Source organism: Apteryx mantelli, chromosome 14, assembly GCF_036417845.1.
Source record: "Apteryx mantelli isolate bAptMan1 chromosome 14, bAptMan1.hap1, whole genome shotgun sequence".
NCBI lineage: Eukaryota > Metazoa > Chordata > Aves > Apterygiformes > Apterygidae > Apteryx > Apteryx mantelli.
The window spans coordinates 19,889,960-19,914,814 of NC_089991.1; the positions used below are offsets into that span (position 1 = coordinate 19,889,960).

At 38.3% G+C, this 24,855-nt stretch overlaps 1 protein-coding gene across 1 annotated transcript in view; it reads left to right on the forward strand.

Annotated features, from left to right (window-relative positions):
* Positions 1–24,855, forward strand: part of RANBP17 (RAN binding protein 17) — a 170,292-nt gene that overhangs the window by 71,466 nt on the left and 73,971 nt on the right. Inside the window, exon 15 of the mRNA XM_067305085.1 lies at positions 19,179–19,252. Coding sequence (XP_067161186.1) covers positions 19,179–19,252 — 74 coding nt within the window. The remainder of the gene's footprint in view (positions 1–19,178; positions 19,253–24,855) is intronic.

Genomic DNA, 24,855 nt, shown 5'->3' on the forward strand with positions numbered 1-24,855 from the left:
GTGGCAGATATTAGGTGTAAGATGACCGTAAGTTCTCTGATTTTTTGCCCTCTGTTCCTGTATCCCACAACTAGTGTCAGAGGTTACAAAGGCATGATTTAGTGCCTTGCTCGCCATGCTTTCCATGCCAAATAGTCAGCCTGCCAGTGAGGGAAGTCATCTCTCGTACTCTGCAACAGAGGCTATAAATACGTTATACCTGCCTGTGTCTCTTGGAGTAAAAAGGGCAGGTCTTAAAGCATGTTTTAACCTGCATATGGTCAGGTATCAATAGCCCAAGGTACTGTTCGTCTTCTCTTTTCCGGTTTGGTCTGTTTTAGGGGGTTCTTTGGCTGTCCCTATCCCAGATGATGGCTTCAGCAGACATTTTGGATAATGAGAGTTATGCATGTTCTTAATCGTCTTGCTGAATCTTAGACTTATGTATTAGTAAGCCAGCATTAAATGTTATGAGTAGAAATAACAGTGGCAGAAATAAATGCATACCTTTACATTTCATGGTTTCATCCTTTCATTATATTTCCAGTGCGTGTAGTGGAGGAAAAATTTGCAAATTAACGGGCTTGCTGTTTCCTATATTCAGATAGTTGATACACATGGAGAACACATGCAGGCAGAAGTAGCATTCCTGTATGCTTAGTTGCTCAATTTTAGCTGTTGTGAATTTGTTTCCTAACTTGTATATTTTTTAAAAGGTTTCAAGATCCAAGTATGTGCAAATAGTCATTTTAATTTAAAAGAAGTGGCTGTATAACAGGAGAATGTTCCTCCATTGCGGCTTGATGTTTTCAAATTGTTGTAAGCCGAAGTCAAGAATCCGTACTAAGGTATTTTAGTCCATTATTGCGAAATTGAGTCTAATGGCAAAGTTTGTGGGTAGATACTGTATGCTTTAGTAGGTCGGCTTCTGTATAAAAGGGTTCTCGTTCTGTTTGGAAAGATACTGCAAGCAGATATATGTTATATGAGGGTGACTGTTTCTTTCCTCTCTGTACTGAATTGTGCTGAGAAACATGTATAAGAAAGCTGTGATAATGAGCAGTACAGTAGAGAGAGGTGATTTATGATACCTGTTCCTGACAGCTATAGTGCTGAGATTCCCAGGGTATCTGATCACTGCATTAGCATGCTGACAGCTCAGCATTTAGGACATTATGGTAATTTATCCTGCATATGCTGTCACCTGCACTGTCAGAGTTTCTTTTTAATGATGGTATAACTATTTTGTTTGTTTGTACTGCATTCTTTTCATTTGGCTAATGCCTTCTCATTAGATTGCACCTAGTAAATGAGAGTAATTAAGTGTTTCCTATAGCTCAGATGCAATGATTAAGTTGCAGAGTTGATGCTGATTATGTTTTGTCATTTATCTCTATTAATCTGAGAATAATCCAGATGATGAACACATGTAATTTTTTTTGCTAATGTTCAATAGATGAAATTTATAGCTTCTCAATGGAGCCAAACAGTAAGTGTGTGTTTATATATAAATAGTAAGTTATTGTACTTGTATCTCTGTTAAATAAACATAGAATTATCTGCACAACTAAGGAAAAACAAAACATCTACTGAATATAGAGGTTTTTGCCTTTTAAAATGTGTTTTTATATTGGAAACTCCATAATTTACAATTAAGTGAGTGTTTCTTTTTATTCTGCTTTCTCAAGTACCTACAGAAAATCCTGTAGAGATATCTTTGAGGTTTTAGCTACAATTGTTGTCTATATTTGTTCAATTCTAGAATACAAAACTCACCTCTAATAGCAGAATGTGGTTTTAGTGTAAACACAGTGTAGACAGAGATTGAAGAAAAAACTCTTGAGCTTATTTCCACATACAGAGTTCCAATAAAAAAAAGTTAATGCAAATAATGATGGGTAACACTAAATTTCAGGAGTGCCCTGAGTTGTACGATCATGTTCCTTAGTTTCCCTGGCTCTGTAAACTTCCTAGCACATTACACTATTTTTTCTAAATATATAATTCAGTGTAAGTAGTTAATATAGCCCCATAATTGGTTGCTTCTTATGTATCCAAGTCTGGTTGGTTTCAAAAGTAGCAACTTTTGTGTGTCCCCAATTACTGAACTTGTTTTTAAAAATGTTGAACTTTCAGTTGTAATTCATGGTGAAGGAAAGACCTACATGGTTTGGTTTGGTGTGCTAAATATAATGATATAGTTAAGTAAATAAGAAAGGAACAATTTTTTTAACATGTACGCACTGCATGATATTACTGCCTAATGTAAGAATGTTGTCTTTATTATCTGAAACCTTGTTATGTTTTGACAACTTTCATTTAATAATCTGGAGTTGCTGACAGGGGCTCTTGGTTTCAAGCTTTGTTGGGTTTTGTATTTTAAAGTAGGATTTTTTTTTTTCCCAAACACATGATTAAATTTAGATCGGAACAGTACCTCTGATTAGGACAACTGTGTCGTCTATGTTGTTTCTGATTGAAATAATTACTGACCTTTTCTGGGGGTATATTTCAGAGTCACCTACAGTTGAAAGGTTGTGCTGTGTGGTTTTGTTTTGTTTTCCCTCTCCTGTTTGGTTACTTAAGCTGATGAACCAGACCCCAAATTGCACTCGGTCTAATTCACGTCCTACCCACGCTCCAAGGTGCTGCCTAACCATCACCATCGCATTTCAGACCTAACCGTTTTTGATACTGCAGAGCTAAACCCCCAAGAGTTGTTTTCTGCCCAGAATGACTCTTCTGGATAGTATGGCGACTGGTCAGTAAAGTCATTCAAATCCGTCATTTGTCCTGGTTTGGAGGTGCCGCCCCCCTCGGCAGCCAAAGCGGGGACGCGCTGGCTGTGCAGCTAGAGGGAGCACGTGGCCATCGGCGGACAGCTAGAATGAGCTGGGCAGAGAAAACCATGATGAGATTGAGCGTAGTTACAAAGACGTCTAAAAATGTGCTGGGGCGTGAGAGGTAGGGGAATGGTGAGGGGGTCTGAGCTGCGCAGTCCAGCATTGGTCCAGAAATTTAACTTTTTTTCAGTCTACACATATTTATTAGAAAGACTCGCTCAGTTTTTCAAATATGACCTGTGGTTAAACACACAATTACTCAAGCATTCAATTTTCATCATTTTTATATATAGAAATCTGTTATAAAGCTGAAGAGATCGCTAGCTTGAAATACATGTTAATCAGATCAAATTGTTGGTCGTCAGCAATTGTTTTTCTTCCTATGAGCAGAAGTTTAAGTGCATCTGCCGCCTTTATGGAGAAGCAAATACCCTGCTCTGTTTATGTGGGTCAGTTCTAGAGGAGCTGCTTAAAATCCCGTGTACTGAATCCTGGTATCTTTTCTCCTGGGTGGCTCAGGGAAGCAGTTGAAGCAGCCAGTGATGGCTGCTGGGCTTTCATTTCTTTGTGACTGGTAAATGAAACACATGCAGCCTCACCAAACTACATGACTAATGACAACCTCCAGTGGCTCCTGCAATCAAAGATTAATTTGCTTTATCAAGTTTAAAGAATAGTAGGCGATAAATCATGTCAAAAAGAAATAATCAGTGGCAGGCTGATGTTCTTTTGCACAGTGGAGGACAGGTGCAATAGAGGATTCATCTGCCATAGACCGTTAATTTTGTTCTCACACTGTTGTGTTAATCTTAATTTTTATTTAGTTGATTTTTGAGTCAGACAGAATGCATTGTCAAGATCAACTAATATTTTTGTCTAAAATGTATTTAGCTCTAAAATTAAATACTTGTTTAGACTGTCTCACTTGGCATCAAAATATTTTCAGCTTAATTCCTTTAATAATTGATAGACAGATTTCAGTCCCTTTTTTGATGTCATCTTGGAGGACACTTTAATGTAGACAGGTTTAAAAATGTGCTGCACATATCTGTGAATGATAATAGTAATTTTGTTTTCTTCCTGTTGACTCCTGTTTAGCTAGATCTCCTCTCTTATTCAGTCTGTGCGAGAAGTATAATGTTAGTCTTAAAGCTCCTGTACTGCTGCAGTTGTTCTGGGTGTTAAATATATACTAAGAGCCTCTTAAGTGGAAAACTAATGATGCTGGGCAGTTAAGGCCTGAAACCGTGGTACTTTATACCATCTACTGTTATTACAAAGGTGGGCAGTTAATATCACAGCACAGGAAAAGATCAACATGTTGCAGGGTGGAGTTCCTAATGGTTCTCACTTAATGAAGTGGTTCAGAGTCAGCAGCTCTGTCTCCTTTGTAGTCAGCGAATAGAATCCTTCCAGTAAAAGCTAGATTAAAAAAAAAAAAAAACAAGATTAAGTCACCATTAAACGTGTAAGGCTATCTATAGTATTTCATTACAATATTACATTGTGTAGCATGGCACTGACTCTAACCTACATTTAATGACGATCTGTGTTCTACTGAAAGAAGAGATTGCAATTTGTTTTGTAAAGAAAATATAGATAGCTTCTGCTAACTTAACGCTTTGACTACACAATTGATTGCTGACCATTTTCGGTCTATGTTTTTAGTTTAAACCTTGGTCCAGTAGTGCATTTGGCAGCAAGTTTTCTTCTTTGCTTAGAAGAATTCTGGCAAAGGAATAATGCAGATTCTGTAAGCTTCAGTAATGCATAAAAGTGATGGGATATATTTATAATAATATGTGAGCCCTCTAGTGGCATTTTCTGTGATCTAAGTTTAGATAGCTACTAGGAGGTGTACAGCAGTGAATGTGTTTAGATAGGAGATCTAACAGGAAAATAGAATTACTGCCTGTGAAAGAGTCTAAAGAAACAACGAGCCTGCCAGCTCAGTACAGGGATGGCAGGAAACCAGGCTTCTGTTGCAGCTCTCAGGACAATTGCCAGAGTCGCATTGAATGTTTCCATACCTGTTGGAGTTGCATTTTCCAAGAGGAAAAATTGCAAAACTTTTAACCAGCTCCAGTAGCTAGGTCTTGTCTTGGCAGCAAACAGGCTTATTGGGATCTATCCGTCCCCATTTGATTACATCAAGTTTAGATTAAAAGATGCAATGCTTCCCATGCGGTCATTGAAAGTTATATTGTATAAAGATTAAAGGATTAAAAAAAACTTGTCATATAATTAAAAGAGGATTTTTTGCACGTAGTCTGTGTTTGGAAAAAAATAGATTTTAAGTAAGCTATTAGCAAGTTAATGTAACTTCTGGGTGTACATAGGCTACAGGCAGTCTTCTTAAATGTGGCTTCATTAGAATGTCAGCGTTAACTGCCTTCCTACCTTCCCTTATACTGAATTTGTACGCCATTATTCCGTTGCTTGTAAAGACTCAGTAGTATGAGGGAGACGGGTTGTGTGTGATGTTGTATTAATACGTCTGTCTTTCAACCAGTGCTGTTTGAAGACCTGCTTTCTGGCTTGGGCTATGGCACTCAGAAGATTCAGTGCGATGCCGATCCCTCAGTCCTGCTGTGCACTGAGGCAGCAGCGCTGGAAGAATTAAAGCAGGGACAAAGGGGAGTCCTGAAAGCACAGCTATGTGCAAACTGCGTAACTGGGCTCCCCCTCCTTTCATCTGATTTCATTTTATTCTTAGTAGCGCTGATTCCTGAAACGATACAGCGATACTCCTTCAGTTCCTTTGTGCTGTTCTGGTGATGCTAGGAAGCTGAAAATGCAGGTCAGCCCGCCGATAAACTCCTTCTACTTGATATGCTTGTGAAGCTGCATTTAAAAGTGGGGGGAAAAAAGGAAAAAATTATTGTTATTTGTGTATATCTTCTGTCACTAAAGAAATCCATATTGACATTTTTTCTGAATTTCTTCATTTTTAATGAAAAGGTTTAGCATGTAAGGTAGGGTTGAAGTCATTTTCAGAGCAAAAGCTTAAAACAATTAAATTTGAGTTAACATCAGTGATTTAAAGTTAAAATTTACAGAGAGTAAAATGCAACTACTTTAAAAGCAAGTATTATAGGAAGATACAAGGGTATCACAGAATGGTTGAGGTTGGAAGGGTCGTCAGGAGATTGCCTACTCCTGACTCTCTGCTCAAAACGGGGGCAACTGGGGCAGGTTGTCCAGGACAGTGTCCAGTTGAGTTTTGAATATCTCCAAGGATGGAGATTCCCAACCTGCCTGGGCAACCTGCTACAGTGCAGAATCACCCTCAGAGTAAAAAAGTTTTTTAATATATTTAAAAGAATTTTTTTCTCTTTTAATTTATGCCTATTGCGCCCTTGTCTTTTCACTGGATAACACTGAGAAGAGTCTGGCTCCGTCATCTTTATTCCCCCATCAGGTATTTATACACATGGATCAGAGCCCCTTGAGCCTTCTCTGCTCGAGGCTGAACAGGCCCAGCGCTCTTGGCCTCTCCTACGTCAGCTGCTCCAGTCCCTTAACCATCTCCACGGCCCTTCGCTGGACTCGCTCCGGTACGTCCATGTCTCTCTTGACCTGGGGAGCCCAGCCCCTGGCCCAGCGCTCCCGATGTGTCTCACCAGGGCCGAGCGGAGGGAAGGATCGCCCCCCTCGACCTGCTGGCAGCGCTGTTCCTGACGCGGCCCAGGAGGCCGGTGGCCACCTGTGCCACAGGGGCACATGGGTGGCTCGTGTGTGGTATGGTTTCATTCAAAAGGCATTCAAATGTTAAGAAGTGTCTATGAGGCCTTCTTAAATTACAGTGCAAAACTGAAGGAGAAGAAAAATGCTTAGAAGGAAATGTTTCTTAAAAAAACATAGTTCTCCCTTAGCTGAAATCATGGATACTATTATGCATCAGCTATAACAGTATGGCATGATACTACTGTTTCCTTAACTTGATATTACGTAACTTGGTATCTTTTTTCACTCTGGGATTTAGAGTGCAATGCAAACTCTGAATTTGAGTTCATAAGGCTGGAATTGAGTTTAATTATAGTTATCCCTGTGATGTTTTTACTCTGCTGTTACTCGTATGTAAGTCAAGTCCAGGCTCCTTTTCAATATAATGATGGCTCTAGGAATAGATTTGGGGGGCAAGAGGAGGAAGGAGGCTGTGTTTGTTTATTTTGGGCCAAGTTATCAATGAATGTTCCTTGCTTTCAGAGAGCAAGAGATTCAGGCTCTTTTAGAACAGAGCAGTCTAGGCAAGGTATTTAAAAAACTAAAAACAAAAACCTTCACTTTTATTTTTAATCTGTACTTCTGTAACTAAAATGGCAGAATTAAGACATTTTATAAATGTTTTTGAATAATTCTTGTGAATATATCCCATCGTACAAGCATTTCACCCTGGAAAATTTTTCTGGCTGTCTTCAAGTTGGTAACAGATGAGTGAAAATACTTAATAAATAATAGTATAGAAACTCTTCTTGTTTCTACATATTTTACCAAAAGTGCTGAATATGGATTTGGGTGAGAGAAAGAGGAGAAATATTTTCTGAACATTACTGAAATATTTTGTGGTGACTTGGTGGAACGCCTTACAGCCAACCATGTTTTCTTTATTCAAAAATATTCTAAGGCTGTCAGAGCTCCCTTTCTTTCATACAGCAAAGTCAAGAGCTAAATCACTATTGAAGTGTTGAATGTGCCTTTTTACAGTACCTAGAGTCTCTGTATGAACCACCTGGCTTCGTTAGTTTGTGTAATGTGTTTAAAAAAAATGGTAGGTTCTGACAATATTAATATTTAAAGCAGCCTGACTTGGTTTTGTACATGGAGTGTTTGAACTAGGCTTTTTTTTTTCCTTATGAAGACCTGTGTTTCAGTTAAAGCAGAAATGCAAATAAACACTTTCTGCAGAATACCTAGCTCAGGGTTGTGTTCGACTCAGTCAGTGTCTTGTGTACAGGTATGGCAGTTTTCATACACGATTGGGTTAAAAGAAGGGAGAGCGCCTGTCTCATCTTCACGGACGTGACCAGTGAAAGAGCAACCATAGTACTGCTGCGTCAGTGGTAACAGCAGGTTGTCTTGTATATAAGCATTTTCTATATCCTCAAATCAAATTTGCAGAACTTGTAATTTTGGGGTTAGACTTTGTATTTAATGAGTTTTGTGGATCTTCCCAAAACTAGTTTTGTCAGACTACTCATAGCTCTTTCTGACATTACACTGGTGTGTTTATAGAGCAAAAGAAAATAGATAGTAATGTTGTCCTGGTATAGATCTGTTTCACATACTGGGATCTATTTTTAAAGTATTCTTCTGAGAGTTAAATGCACATTTATTAAACATGATAGGAAGGCAGAGAGTTGTCTGTCTTCTGCCACTTGCAAGTCTTCTGGAGCATGGAGAAAAAACATTATTTCAGGTATCTGTTCCACATAGGTTTTATCTGTATCTTCTTTGTTGGAACACTCTGTAGTTGGCATCAATTTGGATCAAAAGAGCTGCAGTCGGGAAGGCCACGAGGAAGGCTCCATATTATTTCTCCAGAGCATTCTCACTGCTGACGAGTTGTTTCTTGAGGCATGTAGCTCTATTGAGAAAGAAGTCTTCCGGGAGCAAAAGTTTTATTTCTGAAACAGGATTTTTTACACTAATTTAAGTATTAAATGATTTGTATTGGTATTAAGCACAAAATAACAAAGTTTATCACAAGATATTTAGAAAATCTTAGGTAAGGTGATTTTAAACCAAATTTTATTTATCATTGTAGACTTTGTCTTTAATATTAAAATAATATGCACAAGAACTGATTTCTTTAGTAGCATTAATATAATAGTACATCTTTGCGTGCACTCTCAATGGTACAAGTACGTTCCAGGTTATCCATTTGCTTAATAACCGATTTCATTCTAATTTGCTGAATATTGATAACATTTAGGCTATCATTAATTTTGCTTTTTAGATAATCATCTAAATGTATGTGCTGTTACAGCTAAAAATTAATTTTGCAATATGCCTTCTTAAGATAAACATGAGTCAGCACCTGCTAGCACACCTTACTAGATTTTTTTGCTTCTAAAGTGTTTCAGATTCTTCAATTATAGAGGAGTAGCTGTATTTGGCAGTGTTCTGTTAGGTATCATGTTCGCATAGATTTGATTATCTTGTTTGCTTAAGAGGTCTGCAAAACGTACCAAAATATTGCTGTGTATATTATTAAAGGCCATTACTATCAGTCATGCTGTAAAATGATTACATTACATGAAGAACTGCGTGCAGAATGTGGACGATCTGGCCACACTTCCAAATAGCGCAGGACCTGAACAAGTGAGACTTAGTGTTGCCTTCTTGAGTTACTCTGTAATGTGGTCTTTACTGTGTTCGCTCTTGATTGACTAAACCAGATGTTGGATGCGGTGGCCTTTTTCAATTTGTTCTGTATTTTTCCCTCTTTGCCTGAGTCTATGGTTCTCCAACCAGAGCCAGGAAAGTGTAGGCTGTATGCTTATCTATGCAGGGCTGAGGGTGTCACCCTTTGCTTCAGAAGCCTTGAACACAGAGGCCGAAGTCTGAAACTTCCCATGTATTACTGAAAATAATTATTGATCAAGACTCTTGACTAATTTTGACTGAGCAGTTTTATTAGTTTTATGTTATTTTGGAAACTTTTACATAAATACTCATGTAACTGTATTTAAGTTCCCTGCTAGTGATCCAGAGTTGGATGTATTTTTACACTTATCTGTACTGTATGCTCATGTCTGGAATTCCTTCACTTGCAGTGCATTTACAGTCCAATTTTGGGTACATTTATATTCACTTAATTTTAACACAAGCTTGATATTTACTACTTTCTCTTCAAAATCCACCTCTCAAATACCTTCTGTGCTCATAGTTCAGACCATGTCCCTCCTTTCCCCTAAGCTTGCTCTTCTTTTTCAGTGCCCTGTGTTTCAGCTTAAAAATTCTTGAGTGAAATCAAGAGTAGTTGAATTCACTATCTGGGTGCCACTCTTTATTTTTGTATTTAAATATCTCTGTAACTTCTCTTGAAGCAACTTGTTATTTCTAAGAGTCCTGTTAAATTCCCTCTCCACTCTTTGAAGTGTTTTCTGGGAATCCTGTTATGCAAAGGATACCTCCTGGTTTAGATGTATCAGGCTTCATTCGCTCTTTATTCTGTACCATCTTAAAATTGCCCCTATATTTAATCCTCACAAGTAGATAAGCTAATCTGAGTCAGGCAACCGCAGGCTTTGCTTTGGCTGCTTGGTTGGTTAAACCTCCTTTTTGTCTACTTTAAATAATGAATGTCTTTGCCTTGATATACTTAAGCGCTGTTTTCATGTGCAAAATATAAGAAAATAGGTATTGCTATAGTAAACCTTCAGTTAACATAGGGAAAGGTGGCCCTAAGATTACAGGAGTAGAGAAGCGTCTGAAAACTATTTCCCCATCTCATTTTGCATCAAGCACTGCTCAGTGAGCCCGAAAGATCTGCCCCACAGCATCTCCATTCAAAATGATTGATAGTCATGGTGGTGGTGTGCTTGGTGAGGAGCTTAGAGTCACGCGGCAGTTTTACTATCATGTCATGGCTTGCTGTCTTCACAATGAATAGCAGGGTTTTAAATGCTGCATGTTTTTATTTATTAGTGGGGAGTTATGGCTTGTTTTCATGCTCAATTAACTGAGATTTTGGAACTACAGCAGTGAGGAAAAGTTGTGTGAGCAAAGCAATACCAAAGCCACAAATGTTACAAAAATAACAGTAAGTGAAGGAAATTTATATTAGGACTATACATCTTAAATTTAGATGCATGATGATATAGAGACAATTAAAAAGAATGTAATGCTTAGGCTAATGATTTATGAGACAATCAAATTGGAAGGAACGAATGTATGAAAATAGTTCAGCACATCAGCCTAAACATAATACGGTACAGTAGTAAAAGACAATGAAATGCACCTCAGCATTTTGTGCAGATTAGCTGTAATTGCTAGGCCAGCTGCAGTAAGAGAAAATATTTAAGAACAGTGTAATGAGTTTAATAGATGCATATGTATCTTAAGCATTTCTTGGAGAGATGCATGATCAAATAAGACTGCAGGCTTTCTTCCCCCCCCCCCCCCAAAAAAAAAAAATTCTGTTTTAACCAAAAACCATTTTGCCAAACCTTGGTTGTTTGTTTAAAAATACAAATCCTGTTTTTTGTGTTAGGTGATGGAAAATTATTGTTTTGTATTGCAGTAATATATTGCAGTTATTATTGAAAACCTTATGGAATGTTTAGGCTTAAGAGTAAATGATTTTTATCATGCAAAAATCGAAAAATTGGTGATCTCTTTTTCCTCAAGGTAGTGTGAAGGGCATACTTAAAAATACGTTTTATTTAAAATACTTTGCATCTGAACTGCTAAGTCCCATTTTCTGTTAGATTTTATGTTTATTTATATAGATCTGTAGGAAAGCCTTAAAAAAGTTACCTTTTGTTTAGTCTTAAATGTAGCCCCAGTTTCATGCTTGACTGTTTAATAAAAGGTCAGATTTTACTTATGTGGTTAAATAGAACATAAATATAGACATTTCACATGATGTACCATGTAAATGTAAGCCTTTGTAGTTACAAGTTTTTGTAGCTGGAGAATTGTTTTAAAAGGCATGTAATTTATTAGCTATCAGTATCTGCTTTATTGCCTTGCCGCGCTGCAGTAATAAATAAAAGAAAGTGAGCTGATTTTACAAATGGCACACAAGGTGCACATTTTGTGAAAAAAGTCTTTTTTTAAAGAATTGGCATTAAATCCTTTTTTTGTGATGACAAAGAGGCTAAGAGTGCAAACTGTATTTTCTGTTTATCGAAAACAGAGTCTCTTTTTCTCGAGGGCATTTTTTCCTATGATCATCAAGGGATTTCAAAAGCAATAAAGTGTGGAATCATTGTTCGACTTGAACAGTATTAAAACTTAGGTTTTAATTTCAGTGAAGTAATAAGATTTGAACCTGTCTCACATTACAGCACTGTAAGGCATTTAGCAATTGTATTTTAAAGGAGGTTTTTAAAATGCAGCTCACTTGTAAGCTAACTGTCTGTCTAGTAATTAATAGTTTCTCTTCAGCAGAGGCTGTTGTGAATCATCCTAAGAAATCTCAGTTTTGTTAATAACAAATTATGATAATTGTAAGGATGTTAATTCCTAATTAGTTTAAACCTACAATCTTTTTTGCCCCTTTCTGAGATTGATTTTCAAATGAAGATAAAAAAGCGGAGATTAAGGGTTCCAGCATGATTTTTGCCTCAAAATTAAAAAGAAATGATTGCGGTTACATGTAAATTTCAAGAAACTTTATTCCCTGGTTAAGAGCACACTTTAGCTTCCTGCTAAGAACTGATGAAGTATCTAAGCTGTAAACATACTTTAAACCATTAAAGCTAATTACTTTTACAAAATTATGCATGCGAGGTAATTCTGCTGAGCGCTAATTCTTTTCTGCGCTCACGTGTCGGACGCTAGCACGCTGGCACTTACTTTACACTTCTTTGCCAAGGTATCTAGAGATTGGAAATGTAAATATTTCTCTGGGTTGTTCTTCATGTTGGCTGATGAGGCAGTAGTGACCATGGTAAATTGCATCTGGAAATAATCCTGGCTGATTTTGGAGGAGGGAAAGTTTATTCGAAGGCGCCCGTTGGAGGCAGCTGCCCGTGTTTCGCATTTGAGTGGTGAGCTATGACCTTTCATGGTGATTTTGAACGGTAACTGCCTCCATTAGCCATAAGGTTTGTTTCCTTATTTTAGTAGATGGCCTAGACTGTAAATATTAGAGGATCTAAAATAAATCAACATATTATCCTAAGGATACAAAACGTAAGAGCTATTTGTGGTTAGGAACCTTTGACAGATAGTTTGGATGAGGCAGATGATTGCCCGCCTCTTGTATCTGGCTTCCATTGCTGTGCCTGCAGGCAGTTTAGTGTTATAGTTGTATATTGATGTCAGGGTTACTACTGAGTGGCTAGCAATGACAGATGTCTATAATTACAGGCAATGCTTCCAGTATTTCAGAAGAGCCAGCCTATGTTGAACAATTATCTTATTTCTGGCTTGCCAAAGAGGGTTGTTCAAATTGCTAGTATTAGCTGTGGTGGCTGTAACACCTCTCCTTATGCCGTGGGATAAATGTGCAAAAAGCTCTCTGATATACAACTCCAGTGCAAAGCCTCTTTTAAAATATGTGATGTTGCTAAATTTCATATGCTTAAGGCTTGAGGCTGAGAGGGGCTGAACACCTGCAGCTATGCTGAAGTCAGTAGAAAATGCAATGGGATAGTTTTAGAGATAGAAATTTTAGAAATATAAGGAGCAGCTATGATTTTTATTACTTGTTTTTAAGTGCTAAACTAATGTTGATGTTAAAGGATATTAAATGTTGAAGTTTATTGCACATAAGCATGCTGAGTGGGCCACTTATTTAGATACAATTAAGCAAGTGAGTAGAATTAAGCTGGACACTTTTAATAGTTGCACTGGCAGGTAAGAGTGGTGATTACTGCTGCTGAAGTACTTAGCGTGCTTGCTCTTTCAGAGTTTTCTGACTGGCATAAATCTCTTCTTGTATTGTAATCTGTACGGTACTGGCTCATTTCAATCATTAGAGGATTTTGCAGCAACATTTTGGTTTCTTGTTAAATACTGACTGCATATATGGCTTGAATCTCTGCAGTGCAGTGCAGTGCATTGCTCTGATTGTCTGATGGAAAACACAGAGCAGAACTGGGCTTTGAAAACCTAAAAATCTTCCAGGTGTTGTTCTAAAAGTAATAGCTGTTAATAGTATTTCTCAGTCTTCACTGTAGTATTTGTACTTTAACACCTGGAGGAAAGGAAAAGTGACAGTAGAATTAAAAATCTCTAAGAGAGCTTTGCAAAAATAATAGTCTAAGCAAGACAGTTAAAGCTAAGCACGTGATTAACAGTTGGCTACCTGAAGACCGAGCAGATAAACTAATGTTTTTCAGAGAATGTTTTTTATGCTGCATCAATAATAACAGCAGTTAGTTCATAGCAAGTCTCCCGTAGTAAGTTCACCAGAATTGTAAATCTTTCTCTGAAGATTATCAGAAAATAGGGGAATCAGGAGAACGGAAGAAGTGAAGGAAAGCTGGAGAGAAAGTCATTGAAATAACAAGATCAATTGCCATTTAAGAAGAGGGTTATCGCTGGCGTTGCACTTGCTGGAGCGAGAGGTGGGGAGTTCATCACTGCAGCACCCCGGCATCCTGCGAAATTCCCTCCTCCAGAGAGCTCGTGGGGCCGGGACCGGGCAGGAGAGGCCTGGCAAAGAGCCTTCGAGGGACCAGCTGATTGCTCAGACTAGCTGGACTGGTGATGACAGAACATTTCACCAGACTAGCAGGGAAATAGCCTCCATAATAACGACCCTGAGCCACACGGCATGCTTACCCTTTCCCCTGCAACGTTACACTTAGTTGCAGTAACAATCCCCTAATTATTAGCTTTCTGTAATTTTTAAACGTTATTTTATAGGTCTCTTTCCATTGAGGATGATTTCCTGCAGTATTTTGATTAAACTAGATTTGTAGGTGAAGCAGGAGATAGCATGTCATTGATATAGTTGGTGTACTTCCTCTAGGTGCTTGCAAACACAGGTAGCAAAGAATGGGAGACGAGCCAGCTGGTTTTGTACTGCAAAGCCCAACTTAATCTTCTCGTCAAGGATCCTGCCCTAAAGTATTTGAGGCACCACTTTATGGCCTATTTTGGATTTTTTCTTTTTTAATTTAGGGAGCTAAATATATAACAACAGATTAACGTATTCTTTTGGCTTAGACTGTGAGGGAATTTTAAGATCTTACCTTTTTAAGGCAGCTGGTGAGGAATGGAGATTTTATGAATGACCCAGGTTTTCTGTTATGAACAGGATAGAAAAATTAAGGCTTTTTAAACCCTTAATTTGGCCCTGAAATAGAAGGGGATTGGTCTGGCACATTAATCCACTAGTTACAGGAATTGGTTCAGATTTTCAGAAGTTGCATATGGGATTTGGAAGCTAAATTTCCGCTGTGTGTAATGAAACTTTACATGCGAAAATTCAAAATACCTGATTTTGGTTTCAAAATCAACGGAAATTACTAAATACCTCGTGGCGCTTGATTCCCAGAAGGAAACTCTTGATTGGTACGGCGTTTTAGTGGGTAATGGACGGAGGTGCTAGTTAGAGAGGTGGGTGGTAGGTGCAGAAGCTTCCTGCTGTAGCCCCTGCACTGAGTGGAGCTCCTGAAGCCACCGCGCAAGTATATTCCAGACCGGCTTCTCCAGCCTCTCTTGTAGCAGCTGTCCCCCCCTCAGCTTCTGTTGGTGTGGGATAAAGATGGTTAAGGTCTGGTTTTGCCCTCAGTATTCATGACAAAATACTTTAATGTTATGTTCTCTGCAGCAAGGCCTGGAGAGCTTCAAGGAAGTTATAATATCTTAAACGTTTACGCTGTGCCTGCGGGTAATAACTTTCCTGTAATTTTCTGAAGATTCATTATCCCGACTCTTAATTCATTATAATAGCCCTTATGAAATATATAGAAATCAACATTTTCTTGTGTTTTCTTATTTGCACAGTGTGAGAGATTCATTGCTCTGTTTTAATTTGTTTCATGGGGTGCGTTTGAGTACATTCCATACAGTGCCGTTATTGAATTTCTGCGACTGTCATTATATAGCCATACAACCTTTAGGAACTCATATTCTGAGCTTCCCAGTTCTGTAATCTGCCTCACATTTAAGAATTGACATAATTAGCTTCTCCGGAGTTACAAAGATAGTACCAGAAAAAGAAGACCTCAAAAACCGGAGCAAAGTTAAACATGTCTAGGGCCAAAGACTACAGGAGGTCAGGGAAATAAAGTTTTAATGTGATTATTGTATTATTTCTCTGTTTTCTTAAACTGTTTTTACATATGAGTGATTTGCTTCATAAAATGTTGCTTCCACAATTTTATTTTCTCTTTCTTCTGAATTGCAGCAGGCAGAGTTCAAATAGTTGGGAAGTTTAGTGGTGTGTAATTTGAATGCCTGAGGAATCTGTCAGATCACGGAAGCAGCACTGGCAGCTGAGCTCGCGAACCTGCTGCCTTCCTTAACTGTCCTGGTTCTGTGCGGGTAGCTTTGATGGTACCAATGGGGAGGGAGGAAAAAAAAAAGATCCAGGGTTCCTTCTTTTCTGTTGCTGTCGCACTTGCTTTAATATCTTTGAAATAGTTATTATTACTGACGGTGCTTTGCTTCTCTCTTCTTTCTCTTTGCTATCGTGACCACTGCTGTCACCCTTGAATATTGCAGTGTCACTTGCTTATGGCCTGAAATAATGCTATTAGTCAGAGCTTGCTTTAAGTACCTTGAGTATACGCTTGGACCGCTGAAGATCATCTAGTCTTGTTGACTAATATTACCACTTCTGCAGATTTTCACCGCCACTCATAACTGCTGTAGGAATGAGTCGGCGACGACGGTGATGTCGTGTTTGGTTGTTAGGAAGCTAACGTTTTATGGTGATGTCGCCCCGTGCCCGCACGGTGTTGTGCGTTGGTGCAGGGTTTGTATTGGAAGCCGTAAATCCCACTGTGGTAGGGATTTGGGAATAACTGTGTAAAGGTTTTACAAAAGTCTTAATCTGCTCGTTTCCTACGGAAAGTTAATGATTCAGCTCCTCTCTGGAAGGCTCCGGGGGGACTGAAACCGTGGCGCTGGGTGCGCTCGCTGCGGGGAGCAGGGGGGTCGGACGCGCGGTGCCTGCCTGCGCGCTTCCCCCGGGCTCAAGCCACCCGGAGGTCCGGTACCGCTTTGGCAGGCAGGGCTCGGGGAGGTGAACCCAACTTCGGATGAGATCACTTCCACAAGCCCTGCCACAGCCTTTTATGACCCTTTCAGCAGTATTTTTCTCCACCTTTTGAATGCATAGCCCAGTCTCTGTTGTTGAAGTGGTTTTCATTATTATACGTCCAAAATGCCGCCTCATTAATTTTTTATGGTGCTTAAAAGTCTAAGGGCATTTCGTTGTTATGGTTGGGGGGGTGCGCTTGCTCTTCTATTTTTATATACTGAGTGTGTGTTTTGGTTTTGATAATGATTTTGAAGAAGGTGTTCACAATATCACATTTATTTTTGCTTACAATGTCACTTTACAAGAGGGGCAATAGTTTTTAATACAAGCGCCGGATTCATGCTGACTTAAAATGACCCTGTCACATGCGAGAACAAATCAGATTGTTGCTGTTAATGAGCTTTTCAATTTACTATTCAGTGGATCAGATAAGTGGATTTAAGAGGTAATGATCCCGCTTAGCACTCAAGCGTGGCTGTCAGATCCTGGTAGTTGTGGGAAATCCCCAGGGACAAAAGCGTTGACACAGTTCTTGATGGGATAATGGGAATCAAAGCTAATGGATGATAAAAGGAGTAGTAAGAGTTACAAGGATAATTGCGGATTAAAGCACTGCTCTTTGTCAACACTGGCTGCTGTTTTAGTATTTTATTTGTTAAACTCTGATGTGGCGAGAGCCTAGTTTGACAACAGAGCACAGGGCTGGTGCAACGTGCGCTCGCTCACATTCGCTCCCTTCCTCCCCCTGTTTTGCTGTTACAGAAAGGAAATATTTAAAAGTCAACCTGCATTTGCTGAAATTTTTACGCTCCTCACTATCTCTTTCCACTTGCCTCATATCAAATACAGAGATTTAAAAATTGCAGCTGGTACAGCATTTCCGCAGTGCACTATTTAGAAGTAAAATAGCAGAGAATGTTTTAAATATTTTAGTGTTATTGTAAATATGTTTAATTATTATAAATGATTACTTCTCATTTACAGTGTAAATATAATATTTTGCAAAGTTTGGATGATTGTATTATTATATATTACGAAATTTTTCATATTTTGGTTATTCTCTCACTATGGATTTTATCACATGTTACATTCACACAATCATAAAAGGTGGTATTTTAGCTTAAATGTTAAGCAAGTTATCCTTGGGTGTGGTGCAAATTCTGGTTATAGTATTGACTTACTAATGCCTTTATTAAACTCTGATTTAAAACTAAAGTCTTTCAGCTATGAAAATACGATTTTTATCGACTTTGCCACAGATGGAATACTGCTGGTTTGGTTTTTAAACAAAGCCATGGGATTGCATCACTAGCCAAAAGGAAGCTGGTACAGCCGAGTTTAGATACTACTGTACAGTACTGAGTTATCTAAAGTTCATGGAAATTTGTGTGGAATATGTAATGTTTGTGAGCAAAATTGACAGCTAGATGGCACCAGGCTTTCACCACTGGGCAACTTAGGTTACGTGTGCTCTGATTTGTGCTCTCATTTCAGACCTTAGTGATACTTGGCTGTATCACATAATATGGAAGAATTACATATAACCCATAATATTTGCTTTGGTGTCACTGAAGGTTAAAATGACTGAAATGAAATGCACTGGCTGGTGGATCTGCATTTAGCCTGGTCTTAAGCAAGTAGCAGAGTTACTTTAACTCAGGATAAAGCGAGTTAACAGAGCATTGCAAAGAAATTTTGCAGTACAGCTCTCCCTTCTGTTCCTGAAACAAGTTGATTTTATCCAACTGCATGTGTTTATCCAAACTAAATGTTTGGCTGCTAAAGCTATCAGAAACTTTTATGAAGACTACACATTAAGTGGTAATTATATCCGACATGTCCTGGCTATTTGTTGCTGCATCATAACAGCATTTTGATCTGATAGGCAGGGTACAGGGAAAACTTGGCTAGTAATACATGCTTTGGATCGGAAATAAAGGAAGAAAGTTACAACAGCAAATTACTTGGCTGCTGAATGAGGGCAAAACAGAAAACTGAATACACGAAGAGTACTTAATTTACCAGATTTTATGATTGGCAGTGCAACAACTGGCAAATTAAAGTTAAAGGACAATGTTGAAACACATTCCACTGAGGACAGAGAGCAAGAAAAGAATATGTTTTTTCCAACCCTTTGCAACTTTTTATTAAAAACCATAATTTTTTAAAAAGAGACTGTTTTGCTCTCTGAACCACAAAGTGAGTTTAATATGGACTATTTACAGCTCCTTTATGTGAAGAAATGTATGCAAGGGTGAGTAAAAATCTGTCAGCCCCAAATTCATCAAATGCTGTCTTAGAGGATGGAAGTCATTTCTCACAAATACTTTGCTATGCTCTATGGGCAAGCATTTGTGCCTTTAGTCTTCTGCAAAATAGAATAGGGAAGGTTTTAGAATAAATGAAAATGTTGGTACTTGTAAATGTCTATAATGTGTTACTGTTGAAATGTTTATTTCCAGGTGTATGCCCGAATGTCAGAAGTCTTAGGAATAACAGATGACAACCATGTTCTAGAAACATTTATGACAAAAATGTGAGTTTGTGCTTGGGTTCTATTCTGTATGTATTTTGTTTTGTCTTTAATGCTTACACGAAATCCAAGTTTTATTTTATATTGTTAAGTTTGCCCTTAGCTAGAAATATGTTTTCTGTAAATTTGAAATATTTGAAGTTAGGGATAACCATTTCAAAAGTGCCCATATCTTATTTTCAGAAGTTACTGCGGGCTCCTAAACAAACGCTTGCAGCTGGACATAGACTCCACAGTGCCTGGCTCACTTCCGAGAGTGGCTTATGGGAGAATAGAGCTGTGATTTCACAGGCTGTTTCCAGTGACAGTCCTGGAATAAGCAGTTCTCATCCTTCTCTGACTTCTTATTCCTGCACCCTCAGATGCTAATAGAATTGGCTGTGAAGCTAGTTCATGATGGAGAACTGATCCAAGTTAAACTAACCTTTCTTTGTTTTGAAGAGTGGTTTTGGTTTGTTTTGGGGGTTTTCAAGAGAGTTAATTTTAGTTGTGATCAGTTCTCCTATCTGGTTCGTTACATGTTTCCGCAAACAGGTATCCTAACACAACTGTAGGTGTAGCAGTAGTATGAAAATGAGGGAGCTGAGGTCAATGGGAACTGTGTAAGCCAACTAAGCTTCCAAGAGAAATGTCCTTGGAGCTACAAGCTGAATCACATAGAACGGGAATAGAGAGTACTTCCTGTCTTTGTAGTTTAGACTGGTAGGCCATATGGCTTTCTCCTCTTTTTGCACACAAAAAAAACATCAGGAAAAATAGCAAACCAAACTAGCATAACCTCTCTTCATCTTGATAATGCCTCTTTCCCATTATACCCACCCAAACACGTGTCAAAGCTGGATGGTGGCAAAGACAGCCTTTTTTGTTGTGAGCCTTTAATTTTCTAGAGGTCTGGCAGAATTTGCACTTTCAGAAATACGGATTCCTTTCAGAAATACGGATTCACAAAGAGAGGAGGCTTGTAAAGGACTCGGACTGAAGGAGGCAAGGGGCATTATGGTCATCTGTCTCCTCATCTCTGACACTTGCCAGAATAAGACTGTAGTATTTGGCATTTCAATACTTGGGTCTGTTTTCTTTGTTTCCTAAGAATCACCCTAGAAAATTATTCCAGAGAATACTGCAGCCCCTTCCCATGGGTGCCTGCAAAACTACCAGGTTTGAGATTTGATAGCTCCTGCTGAGTCGAAAAGGTTTCCTCTGAGTTTTACTCCTGAAGCAGAACAGCATGGTGCCTCTGAAAAATTACAAATATCCACTGAAAAAATCTGAGTCTTCAGGAGACACTGGGTTCTGCGGGTGCCTGGGGAAAGAGGAGCACAGGCAAGAGCATTATCTCTTTATTCTGCATCCTGTCATTAACTTCACTTCCTCTAAATCTGACTTACAAGACCTTGAAATACTTTCAGTAGACTTTGTCCTACCAGGGAAACATCTCTGCTGGCATTGCCAGGTTAACCGTGACCTGTTCACACAATATTAAACATAACTTGTCTTTTGCTACCATGACTACCAACCTTGAGAAGTCATAACAAACAAGACAAGGTCGTTCTCTAATATGACTTAACTTTTCTGGAGAAAACAAGGCATAAATGCTTTGCTTCCTCTAAACCAGAAGCCTAGTGTTATATCTTGCCTTAGGAAAAACAATCATAACCATCCGACCATGATATTTATCTGGAGCATGCTCTGTAGACAGGTAAATGGAGGGAGATGAATGGAAAAACATTGATGGATACTTGCTGTACAGTTTCTGCAAGCAGTCTCTGTCTTAGAATTAGACAGCTAGGCTTCGTTTTGTTGTTCCAAGGTTTGGTGAAACCTAAACAACTGAGGAAAAAAAGAGGGAAAGAGGGCTGTTGTATGGAGATCAGATGCATCAGTTTGCTTCCTTTTTTCCATCTGTTGCTACCATTGAGAGGAAATTTCTGTTGCCTTTGCTGATTGAGGAAATAACAGTATATCATTTAACAAGTTGTATGATGCTTACTGCATGTGTTTAGTTTGGATATGGCTGTATTTGCACAAGTACTGTAACTTAAAAATAAAACATAGTTAGCATTTTAATGTTACATGGAAGATTTTTAAAGAAAGCCAGATAAATAAGCAGAAAAGATCAGTGCTGGTTTTTAAATTACACTTTCCATTTTCTCTTTCCCCATGGTTTAATATATTTTTATAAAAGCATGCAGCATCTCTGTTTATGAATTGCTCATTGATTAGATGGAAGATAATGTTTGTGTTACAGACTGGATGTTACAACTTGAATTGGCAGGCAATGTCTTAAAGAGTTGGCTGTGAAACTGTTGTCTAAACGCTAGTGTTTGTCTCAATTAAAATAAACTAGCATCTCACTGGCGATAACATGCTGATTGGAAAATCTGGGTGTGAAACCGTAACGTACTGGTACATAATCCAAGAAATAGGGTCTGATGGGGCAATTCAGTCTGGAAGCATTTTGGTTGCTTTATAACTGAGACTAATCTTAGCACATTCATAACAGTAGTGGGCAGAATACGTGACTACTGTGAGACCAAGTCGCCTTTTTCTCCTGTGAATGCAATCAGTATTTTTGAACCACTCTGTTATTTTAGGAAGCCATTAGTCTACTGTTTTGGCTGGCCCTTCAGCTCCATTTTTTTCTGTGTTTAAGTAGGTGAAATTTGTCGTACGTTATTCCTTAAGATAAGGTTGAAAAGAAATGCTAGGGAATTTTCAGTGTGCACACCCTTGTTGAAATGGTGATATTCTCATATAGCTTCATATAGCTATGGCACAACAATACTTGAGATACTATGGTTTCCATTCTAAAATATGTTTGAAATTGCCTGGCTAATGGCAACTAGTCTTTTGTAGCAGAAAGTGATGGGAAAAATACCTTACTATAAACTGCCATTTACACTGTCGAATGATCAAAAGATAATATCGGGTAATTACTTTGCTATTAACGAAGATAATAAAGGTTGCATGGAGAAAAGATTTCATACTTGGTTAGAGGAGTAAACGCAGCAATTAAATTCGTAGTAGTCAAACAAGTTGTAGTCTAGCAGGACATATTAGTGAGTTTTCTGTTCCACCATTAGAGAACTTAACCTTTTTTTCTGTGATAGCTTACTGGTTGACACATGAAGTTTCTAATTTCCTGAAGTCTGATGTGAGTTCAGTAATGATTAGACGGGTAAATGACGTCTGTCTTGTCTTAGATTTTGAACACGTTGATTGAACACATTGTTAAGCTATCTTTCCCCAGATCTCTGTTTTCAGTAGCTCGTTTTCATTTATGTATCTTTAATCTGTTCTTTTGATTTCATTAGTAGCAGCTTTGCAGTAGAGGATTGGTCATCAGTATAAGTCAGTGAGTTTTTTCATTAATAGAAAACAATTTGAAATACTTGTCTCATGGCTACTGTTAGCTGCAGTAGCCACTGTTCAGCTTATGGATTAAAGGTTGTGTTAAATAGATATTCTTCAGAGTACATAAATACTTTCAGAACTGTCAGTGAAATAGGTGTCCTTTAGACCTTCTGACTATAGTTTAAAGCATTACTGTCACATAAGATCTTAGACCTTCTATCATTTTTCCATTGGAAGTTAATGAATGTATACTTTACTGAACTCCCGTTAAATCATTTTTGAAGGTATGGAGTTTTATGTAGTCAGAATATCCATTAATGGCTGTATTTTCATGATAGCCTTACCAGAGATTTTATAGAATAGTTCTTGTAGTCTCCACCATCTTTGCTTGCTTTGACCCTCATCTGAAAAGGTGAATGTGTGGGAGGAGGAATGTTGACTGATAAAACATCTGGTCTCAATTTTCTGGTATGCAAGACATCTCAAGTCGTCTTATCCGTGTTCAGCAAAACTCAGTTTTGTTTGTAGCAACAGTAGAGCAGGTTCAAGGAGGAAGAAGTTGGGAGGAGTTATACAAGGGTGAAGATAGGCAAGAGTGAGCGATGGGATTTTAAAGGAGCTAGGAGAACTCCAGATGGATGATGAGATTCTGGAGAAGGACTGTGATTTAGAATGTCTCCCTGTCTCCTCAGACTTTCTCCTAATGAGCCTGTTGCCCTGGAGTACTAGTTTTCTTCTGTCTGTACTGAGTTCTCTATCCTTGTTACCCCTGCTTCCTCCAAACACAGCCACTCCACATACTCTTATGCCTCTTGGGCTACTGGGAAGTCGATCAAGGCCAGGACTTGAGGCGCAGATTGAGGCACTGTACCCAAAAAGAATAGCAATCCTTTTCTTCCACTGGAGCTAGAGGTCATCCTTGTGAGCAGTAGCTACCTGCCTTGATCCTTCCCTGTAGAGGTAGGAGGCAGGGAAACATTTAGACTGGAGTAGTTTTAACTACTTCCTTCTGTCTGTTCCTTGAGTCTGCCCTGGGCATTTGACTGAGTTTTTTGCATTTATTTTGACTGCAAGCACCTCTGCCTTGCTTATTCTTTGTGAACCTCTTCTGATTCCTTTCTGTTTTTTATCAAATACAGGTGGAAAGTAGTATCATTAAGTATGTTTACACAATATTTGCTTGAATATTAAGGATTTTTAGTCTTTGATTAAAAAAAATGAAACATGAGTAAATGGTGCATATCTAAAACATTATTTTTGTTTTTTTTTTTAACACGATAATTATTTTACTCTGGTGGATGCGTATATACATACTTACATATATAGAGAGAGAGAGATTCCATGTCACAATGTTTAAATACTAGATATGTATGAAAAGTCTGGATCTGTGAATATTTTGCTGAACACTCATACCAGTGTGACTCCATGAATCATAGCAAACTAAAACTTGGCACTTTTATTCATGAAGGTGTGTGCATTTTTTTAACTATTCACCTTTGTCCAGCTCTAATGAAAAGTATATATCCAATCACTGTCACTGAGCCACAGAGAGCTTTCATTGTAAATGATGATAATCTACAAGAAATAATTAAAACATGACTGTACAGAGCCCTCTTGCCAACAAATTGCTGTCTTTGTTATTACTGAAACATAAGGAAGAGATTTTCAAAGTCTTTTTAGATGCCTATTTTTCTTACGTTTTAATGGGAATTGTGTAACAGACACCTGGGGCAACTTTAAAAGTTGAGTTTAAAATGTATGATTTTTATCTTTTATACTGCAAGTATGTCTGTAATATCCTTAACTTGAGACCAAGACTACTCCTAAAATGATGTGGTTCAGGCTTTTCAGTTGTTTTAGATTTAAATCATGTCATCCAAAACAGACATTCTTAAGTGCATATTCATCTGTCATAGGTTTTCCCATAAGAATAAGTGACGCAACACACATGTACAGTCTTGCAAGTTCATATTTGTTTTTCATGCAAGTCATCTAAGTTTATAAAGGTTTTCACTGTCTCTGATTTTATTATTTAACAGAAAAATGCCAAAACTTGCTGTTTTACAGCAACAGGATGCCATCTCTTCTGTTTTGCAACAGCTCCTTTGTCGTATTACCAAACCTACCATGCATGAGAGGTATAGTAATATATGCATGTGCAGTAGATGCTGTATTCCTGAGATTCCTCAGATTTATTGGGATAATGTAGCTGGCCATCACTTTTCAGAGACAGGGTTCAAGGCCTGCCAGAA